Source organism: Mus pahari, chromosome 5, assembly GCF_900095145.1.
Source record: "Mus pahari chromosome 5, PAHARI_EIJ_v1.1, whole genome shotgun sequence".
Classification (NCBI taxonomy): Eukaryota; Metazoa; Chordata; class Mammalia; order Rodentia; family Muridae; genus Mus; species Mus pahari.
In genome coordinates this window covers 64,869,865-64,878,350 of record NC_034594.1, presented here as the reverse complement: position 1 = coordinate 64,878,350, position 8,486 = coordinate 64,869,865, and the positions used below count along the sequence as shown (strand labels likewise).

The 8,486-nt window shown below is 54.7% G+C and overlaps 2 protein-coding genes across 4 annotated transcripts in view; one reads left to right on the top strand and one right to left on the bottom strand.

The window, feature by feature from the left end:
• The window catches only part of Ngef (neuronal guanine nucleotide exchange factor), a 98,289-nt gene extending 91,707 nt beyond the window's left edge, over positions 1–6,582 (top strand). For both annotated transcript variants that reach the window (XM_021198288.2, XM_021198289.1), the window contains 6 exons: positions 952–1,041; positions 2,244–2,407; positions 2,779–2,934; positions 3,579–3,658; positions 4,293–4,397; positions 5,669–6,582. In XM_021198288.2, coding sequence (XP_021053947.1) covers positions 952–1,041; positions 2,244–2,407; positions 2,779–2,934; positions 3,579–3,658; positions 4,293–4,397; positions 5,669–5,859 — 786 coding nt within the window. In that variant the 3' untranslated portion in view covers positions 5,860–6,582. The remainder of the gene's footprint in view (positions 1–951; positions 1,042–2,243; positions 2,408–2,778; positions 2,935–3,578; positions 3,659–4,292; positions 4,398–5,668) is intronic.
• A 1,356-nt stretch (positions 6,583–7,938) lies between these two features.
• Snorc (secondary ossification center associated regulator of chondrocyte maturation) overlaps positions 7,939–8,486 on the bottom strand; it is a 5,182-nt gene continuing 4,634 nt past the window's right edge. Inside the window, exons 2-3 of one of the 2 annotated variants that reach the window (XM_021199281.2) lie at positions 8,216–8,398; positions 7,939–8,092 (exon numbers count right to left, since the gene is read on the bottom strand). In XM_021199281.2, the coding sequence (XP_021054940.1) occupies positions 7,983–8,092; positions 8,216–8,398 (293 nt within the window). In that variant the 3' untranslated portion in view covers positions 7,939–7,982. The remainder of the gene's footprint in view (positions 8,093–8,215; positions 8,399–8,486) is intronic. The other variant, XM_021199282.2, reaches the window with a different exon arrangement.

Genomic DNA, 8,486 nt, shown 5'->3' with positions numbered 1-8,486 from the left:
CACACACACGCACACACACACGCGCACACACACACACACGCACGCACGCACACACACACAGAGTTTACCACCATACTGCTTACAATCAGAGATGGTGTCTAAAGCACAGCCTTTGCTCTCCAGCTGAGTGTGTGACTCAGAGCCTGCGGGCTATGTGGATATTGTGTTCCAGACAGTGCTGCTTAATGGACAACTGAAGCTGGTGACAGATTTCCTCGTTTTAAGCTCCACTGCAAGGAGCATCCTCGTGTGCTTCTTTCTGCCCTGCACTACTTAACACTGACAAAGCACCTGCATCAGGCCAGGCTCTGTCCTAGACACCATGAGCCATGTACGGCTCTGATCCTGGAGTGGAGGCCCAGGGGTCTGGGGAAATGTAGTGTTAATGGCATGTTGGTTCCTGGCTGCCTTCCAGGGAAGTGGGGAGCCTGTGTACCCCCAGGGGACGAGAGGTCAATCCGGAGGAGCCTTTCCTTTCCTTGTCAAGCTGAGAAGAAAGATCCCTTCCTTCCTCTTGGTCTGTGAGGTTGGCTTTTAGCCAAGGACAAGGAGCTAAATCATCCTCTAGACCCAAGGCTCTCAGCCTTCCCAATGCGCACCGCGACCCTTTAATACGGTTCCTCATGCTGTGGCGATCCCCCAACCATAAAGTTATTATCGTTCTTACTTCATAACTGTCGTTTTGTTACTGTTATGAATTGTAATGTTAGGTATCTGATGCAGAAGCAACCCCTATAATAAGGTTGTTCAATTCCAAAGGGGCCTCGGTCCACAGGTTGAGAACCACTGCTAGACTGCACGCCACATCCTCACTTAGTTCCAGAGTGTGGTAGAGAAAGAGTTCCTGCCAACCTGAGGCTAGTCAGTCAGTGTCAGCTGCTGAACATACTGGTCTCGGTGGTAGTTGGGGACATGCTGGCAGGCTGGCCTGACACGTCCTCCCCGTGCCAGGTGGTAAAGGCATGCAATGAGGGTGTCCGGAAGATGAGCCGCACGGAACAGATGATCAGCATTCAGAAGAAGATGGAGTTCAAGATCAAGGTGAGTCAGTGCCCACCCTACCCAGAGGCATAGGTAGTCTAGCCTGCACCCCCGTGCACCCTCCCCAGTGGTGGAAGCCAGTCATCATGCACTCTGTCCAGGTTTACCTTCTGTGAGCTGTGGGCCCACAGCCACCTGCCTGTGTGCGTCTGGCACTGTTACTGCCTGGGTGATCCTGAGCTGTCAATGTATGGGGCTGGGGACTATTCAAGGGACTCTCGGTGCTCAGGGATTTGCAAGCTACTTCCTTTTTCTGGATTTCTGGCGACTTGGATACTGGTATGTGGTACCTACTGAGGGCCCTGGAGAGTTGTTCACTGCAGCTCAGGAGGAGAGCACTGGTCTAACATGAGCAAAACTAAAAGGGTCCCCCCAGAGGTCAGAGTTTGGGAGCTGAGTCTCGCTGGGGGGTGGGAGGGATCATCTGATACCTCCTGGAGCTGCACTGCTGGGGTGACTGTAACGGGCCCAGCAGTCCTGGAAAACAGCAGCCTGCAGCCCTGACCTTCCGACCCTGAGGGCAACATTATTTCCTTTCTTCTGTAAACTTGACCTCTTAGTTTACATCAAGCAAGCTGAGCCTGATGGGATGATGATCACACACACAAACACACAAACACACACACACACACACACACACACACACACACGCGCACACACGCACACAAGCACACACATACATATACACATACATACACACATGCACACACATATATACACGCAAGCACACACATACACAAGCACTCACACATACATACACACATGAACACAGACACCAATACACATGGAAATACCAAAGCACAGACATACACACACACATGCACACACACATACATACAAGCACACATACACACATGCACAAGCACACACACATGAACACAGACACCAATACACATGGAAATACCAAAGCACAGGCATGCGCACGGAAGCTCAAGTGTAGGTACATAGACAGCACACACAGATACACAGTACACATGCACAGCAGCACATGTGCACACATGCACACGCAAAGGACACATATTCATGTGAAAACTTACCCCTGCTGCTGTTTCGCTGCAGGGCCAGTGGCAGGGAGTGTGATGGCCCCACACAGTCCTTGCACACCGTCTTGAAGCTTTTCTCCAGGTGTGGCATTTGTAGGCCCCTCAGGAGGGTATGAGGGTGCAAGAGTGCTGCCGCCTGACGCCTCCTCCCCTCCCCAGTCGGTACCCATCATCTCACACTCCCGGTGGCTGCTGAAGCAGGGTGAGCTGCAGCAGATGTCCGGCCCCAAGACCTCCCGCACCCTGAGGACCAAGAAGCTCTTCAGAGAAATTTACCTCTTCCTCTTCAATGACTTGCTGGTGATCTGCCGGCAGATCCCTGGGTGAGCCTGGCACTGCCTGAGTGTGACCTCAGTGGGAGACAGTGAGGTAGCAGTGTAGCTGTCCTTAGGGTTGGGTTTTCAAAGGCCTGCTCTGTTCCTGCCCAGCTATGGGCCACGATGGAGCCTTCCCGAATGAGCCTGCTTCCCTCCTGTAGATGTGGAAAACCTGCACAGTGTCTGACACTGAGCTAGACAGAGTGGCCACTGCTCTGCCACAACCCAGGATGGGAGCCCTTCTAAGGAGCAGGGGACAGGCATGCTGGGATTTCCCAGAGTGGGTAAAGAATGGTTAGGGCCATATGCTGGTTCTTCCAGCCAGCCAGAAGGTTCTCCTGAGACCAACATGTCCACCCTGCCTCCCTGTTCCCCAGAGACAAGTACCAGGTGTTTGATTCAGCCCCGAGGGGCCTGCTGCGAGTGGAGGAGCTGGAGGACCAGGGCCAAACACTGGCTAATGTGTTCATCTTGCGGCTGCTGGAAAATGCAGATGACCGGGAGGCCACCTACATGTTGAAGGCATCCTCCCAGTGAGTGTCCAGCACTGTGAGCCACACCCAGCGCCCCTCATAGGCTTAGCTTTGCCATAGGTAAAACAGGGCTCAGTACACATCTGTAGGAGGCTGGCCTCTCACTACTTGGCATGACTCCTTCCTGTGGGGACTCTGGTAGAGGCTTTTGCAGGTTCTTCACGTTGGGGTGTGAATGGGTTGGCTGTACAAGGAGAGCAAGTCCATCTTATAAAGTGGGTACTTACAGCTGATATGCCTGTGAGCTACTCCTTCCTCTATGCTCAACTGCCCCTCACCACACCCCACCAGGAGTTGACCCCTCCCCTGCTGAAGCTCCAGGCACTAGATCACAGGGATTAATAGGAAGTGACGTTAACTTTTCCCAGCTTTGCCACAGCTGAGAGCCTGTGGCTTTCCTGTAACGCACCTCTGAGAGCCAGCAGCTTGCAGGACCTCATGAATGGCTCCTCACACTGTCTGACTTCAAACCCCTGGCCCGTGGGGAGTGGGGAGGGGTTCCCCGTGCAGCGAATTGAGCTGTCCTGGTGTTAGCAAGAGCCAGGCTTAGAATGTAGTTGGCCTGGAGGCCTAAGTTCACGCCACCGGGCCGGGCGGAGTTTGTTGGCTCTGCAGTTGGGCACTTCTGTCCCCTTCCTGTGCAGGAGCGAGATGAAGCGTTGGATGACCTCACTGGCCCCCAACAGGAGGACCAAGTTTGTATCCTTCACGTCTCGGCTGTTGGGTGAGTCCCTGACGTGGAAAAGAGGCTCTAGGTTGTCTTTGGCGAGGGCTTACTGGGCCTCAGCTTCCGGGTTCCTTGGCAGTTGGTGGGAAGGCACTTCTCCACAGAAGTCCATCCTGGTACCATGCAGGAGCTTAGTACCCCTGTACACCGGATGGTTAAGAAAGAAATGGAAGTCCTGGTGTCCTAAGAGGCAGGTGGCAGAATCCTGGACCCAAACTCTAGTGTACTTTTGGGTTTTCCAGTTTTCTATAACTCACAGAAGCCCCAAAGGAACATGAGTTTATCTGCCTTGTGGAGAAGTTACTGTCCCAGCCTGCTGGCTTTTCTCACCCCAAACTGTTCACAGGGTCACACCTAAGAATAAGAGGTTCCTCTTGTCTTCCAGGCTGAGCACTCCATCTTGGCTAGTGAGTCCCTTCTTCCCTTTCCCAGAATTCCCTGGAGTGTGACCTCCTCCCTCTCAGAGGGAACCTTTCTTACTGTCCTTCTTGCAGTCCCAGGTCCTGTTTTAGCTAGGACTCACTCGTCTGTTGATGGCAGAATTGTCCCTGGCACCACCACCTGGTTGTGGACCAGGTTGGAACCCATGATGGGGACACACCATACCACTCTCCCCCGACCCCTCTTACAGACTGTCCCCAGGTCCAGTGTGTGCACCCGTATGTGGCCCAGCAGCCCGATGAACTGACGCTGGAACTGGCAGATATCCTGAACATCCTGGAGAAGACAGAGGATGGTGAGCCCCCCACCCAGGGGACTCTGCATCTTGGTCAGCCATGGGAGAAACGCCTATAGCCTAGGTGTAGGACAAGATGGTGCAGTTAGCCAATGGGCAGGCAGACCCCCTCATCCTTGCTGGTGTTGACTCTACCTAGAACATTCTGCCTGAGCGCTAGGTCCAGTATTCATTGGCCTTTCCTCAGACTTCTGAGCCTTCCTTCCATTCCCATGAGCTGTGAGGCTCTTTCCCCTAACAGCAGGCCTAGCAGGTGGTTCTCTGTCTCCTTCCCAGCCTTGGCCTCCCCCTAGGAGGGAGCTTGATGCTGACCTCAACCTATTTGACCACAAGCCTCTGCGGATGTCTGTGACCACCAGGCCAAGATGTGGATGGCAGGCTGAATTAGCTCCAACTCGAGTTTTTCTGTAGACCCTGCCCAGTTATCCAGTTCCCTTTCTTGTTCCATAGCTCCCTCTTCTGTGTATTAACTATTCCTGGTCAAAATCTCAGGAGTAGCAGGGTATGATGGCATACACCTGTAATTCCACCATTCAGGAGGCAAAGGCTGGGGGGGGGGGGAGGAGCCCTGCAATTTTATGGTGGCCTGGGCACAGTGTGATAGCCTGATGTTGTTACAGCAGAGACAATCAAAATCCCTGAGAACAAAGGGTCCTCCCCCTGTGGGTCCCACCCCATGCCCACCCTTCCTATGACATAAGACTCTGCCCCATACCCATCCTAAGGTGGCCTGAAGAGCGCTGGGTAGGGACAGGCCATTTAACAAGCCTGGCAAAGACCTCTAGGAGAGGGAAGACAGCAGAGAAAAGAGATCAAGGCACTTGGGGACTCAGGGTCTCCCTAGCTTATAGTGGCCACCCCACAGCAACTGCTTGACTCTCCAGGTGAGATTCTGAGAGAATATGCCCAATGAGAGTGTGAGCTCACTGTTTAGGTTTGCTAAGTCAGTGCTCAGCTATCTCCTACCTTGGATCCTTAAATGCCTCTTTGGCCCTTCAAGTCTATTGTCCTGGTATGGGGTAGCCTGGCAAGGTTCAAAATAGGCTCCCACTCATGGGAGAGCCTGCAGCCTGGTTCTTACATTCCATGTGCTTCCTAGCACACTATAGGAGCAATCTAAGCTTAGGTGGGGTGCCAAGCCACTGCCCATTGGAAATGCTGCACTCCTGAGGATGGCTCAATCCCATGCAGAGGGGAAACCCTAACTAAGAGGAAGCCCCAGCCTTGCCTCCCCGCTACCCCTGTAGAGCTCCCCACTGACTTCTTTGCAGGGTGGATCTTTGGTGAGCGGCTGCATGACCAGGAGAGAGGCTGGTTCCCCAGTTCCATGACAGAGGAGATCCTGAACCCCAAGATCCGCTCCCAGAACCTCAAGGAATGTTTCCGAGTACATAAGATGGAGGACCCTCAGCGCAGCCAGAATAAGGACCGCAGGAAGTTGGGCAGCCGGAATCGCCAATGAACCTCCCCAGCTCAGGCACCAGCCTGAAGGGAGGGGTGTGGACAGGGATGGGGAGCAGGCCCGGCAGAGACGCCCGACAGATTCAGAGGGTCTTAGGGAAGAATGTCAGTGCCTTCTCAGGCAGCAGGAGTGGCTTGGGCCTATTCTGTCCCTGCCCATGCAGCGGAAGCTCTAGTGTCCTGGCCACTCATTTGCTTGCACACTGGCGAAAGGTTAAGTACTTAGGCAGTCTTACACCACCTCCCTCCAGCCTCTCAGAGGTAGAAGCAGGCAGGCATGCTCCAGAGACCTTCCGGGGACTGGAAGAGGCCCACACAGGGGTCCCTGGCAGCAGGCAGGTGGAAGGTAACCACTGTCAGGATCCCCTGAACTGCACGTGTCCTTCCCTATTTTGGAAGCCGTCAAGAGTCACACAGATGGGCCGCCCCTGCCCGAGGGAGTTTGATGAGCAGTGGTGACCCTGCCTGCCCATCCCCGTGCCTCTGCCAGCCTCTCTTGCACGGCCAAGCCCTGCCCTCAGCAGGCTTCCCAGAGCTTAGCTGAGGGTTCATGCCACCTCTAGCTCCTTGAAGGGCTTGATGTCACTTGTGTCTCCTGGCCCCTGAAGGAGCCCAGGTGTTTTGCAGAATGAATTGGTCACTGCATCCTTTATGGTCATGGTTTTGAGAAAAGCAAATATCATTTTTTGGCTGCATTAAAAGAAGCATCCTGTATAAAACAAGAGGTAGAGACCTGGTCTTTATTGACCTGATGCACACAGCAACCAGGCATTTGGTTCTGGGCTGGGAGGGAGGGGCAGTCTTTTAGGCCAATAGGAGAGGCCTTTTCCCAAGAAGGGGCTGCAGGCACATGGTGACAAGGCCACTGGGGCCTCAGGTTTCAGTAAGCAGTGGTCCTTTAGGGGGCTCTGACTTCAGGCCCAGGATCCAGACTTCCTACCTGATCCAGACACTGGCCTTGGATACTCCTTTGTCAGCTGGTTCCTCAGGGAACTGCTGTCCCCCGCCCCACCCCCCAGGCCTGCCTGGACAGGCACCCGCATTTATCCATTTCTATCCCAGAGTGTCCAACCACCGGTGTCCTAGGAACGTGACCAAGGCACTGAGCACCTGCCAGACAGATGTTCTGTATCAGAACTGGCCTTTTGTTTGTTTTGTTTCTTGAGACTGTCTTCCAGTGGAGCCCAGACTGGCCTTCAACTCCCAGTCCTACCTCAGCCTCCTAAGCACCAGCATTGCAGGCACGTACTGCCCCACCTGACCCAGAACAGACCTGCTCAAGCTACTGGCCTTTACAGGACCTTCCCCCAGATCACAGTCCAGCTCTTGGTGATGTTGAGACCTCAGTCCCTTGAGCACTCCTGGAAGGATATGTCAGCTTGCTACATTGAAAGCAGAGGGTCCCAGCTCTTACCCTGGCTTTCCCAGCCATCCCAACCATTCTGTCCCGGGATGTTTCCCAACTTCTGGGTCAGCTGGAAAAGGAAGAACAGCCCCTAGGGAGAGCATCTTCAGTAACCCAGGGCCCCAGGAGTATGAATGGTTGGAGTCAGGAAAATTCTGACCCCTGGGAGGAGAGTGAAGAGACACAAGGATTGGGCTTCTGAATTAGAATATGGCCCCTCCTGCTGAGTCAAGGTCAAAAGCTTTTACTACCCCATCCAATGTCAGTCCTCCAGAGACTGGTCCTACTAGAGTTGATCTCTAGGAATAGAGTGAACCTGAGCCAAGTGAGAGCTCCCTTCTGCTCTCCCACTCACACTAAGCAGAAGTGCTTGGGGCCAGGAGTCGCGGCGGGGTTGGGGGGGGGCTCAGGCACACTGCCACAGGGGCTCAGTGGGGGCACAGTGGTACTTAGCAGACACTTGCACTCAGGCGCCCTGCATTCACTCACTTGGGGCGCAACACATGCACGTGACCAAGCATACACATGTTCTCTGCCTGGCACTTTCCACCCACGACCCCCCCCAGGCACGCGGCGTGGCCCAGCAATACGCCTCCATCTAGGTTCGCACGCGGCTGCACCTAAACACGGGCTTTTACACGCGGGGACATGGAGGGGACAAAGGAGAGCACAAGATGCAGAGTCGCCGCGGGCGGGCCTGCGCAGCTCCTTTATTGGCTTTAAGAAGCGGAAAACTTCCTTAGCGCGACGACCACGAGTGCCAGCACCACGCAGGTGGCCAACAGGGCGGCGATCACGATGGCTGCAATGGCGCCTGGCCCAAGCGATCCTGTGGAGGACAGAGGACCATGTTACCCCTCCCCCTCCCAAATCCAGCCCAGGCCCGCCCTTCAATGCCTTCTTTCCCTCTCATCCTCCTCCCTCCCCTCTCCCTGCTCCGCCCAGGTCCTACCTCCGTCCTGGTCCACCCTGGCCGGAGGGGTGCTGTCCTCTGATGCTGGAGCAGAGGTGGGGAACGGAGGACCAGAGACAGCAAATTCCTGGTTGTGGCTTGTGCTCTCCAGGGGACCTTCACCGGAGGGCAATTCAATAGGCTCGTTCCACAGGGTGGGATCCGGTTCCTGGGGACCCTCTGCTGCAAAGTCAAAAATAGACAATGGAGCTCAGGTAGTCTGTGGGCAGAGATGCCAACTCTCTCCACCAGATCAACTAAGGGATGCCCT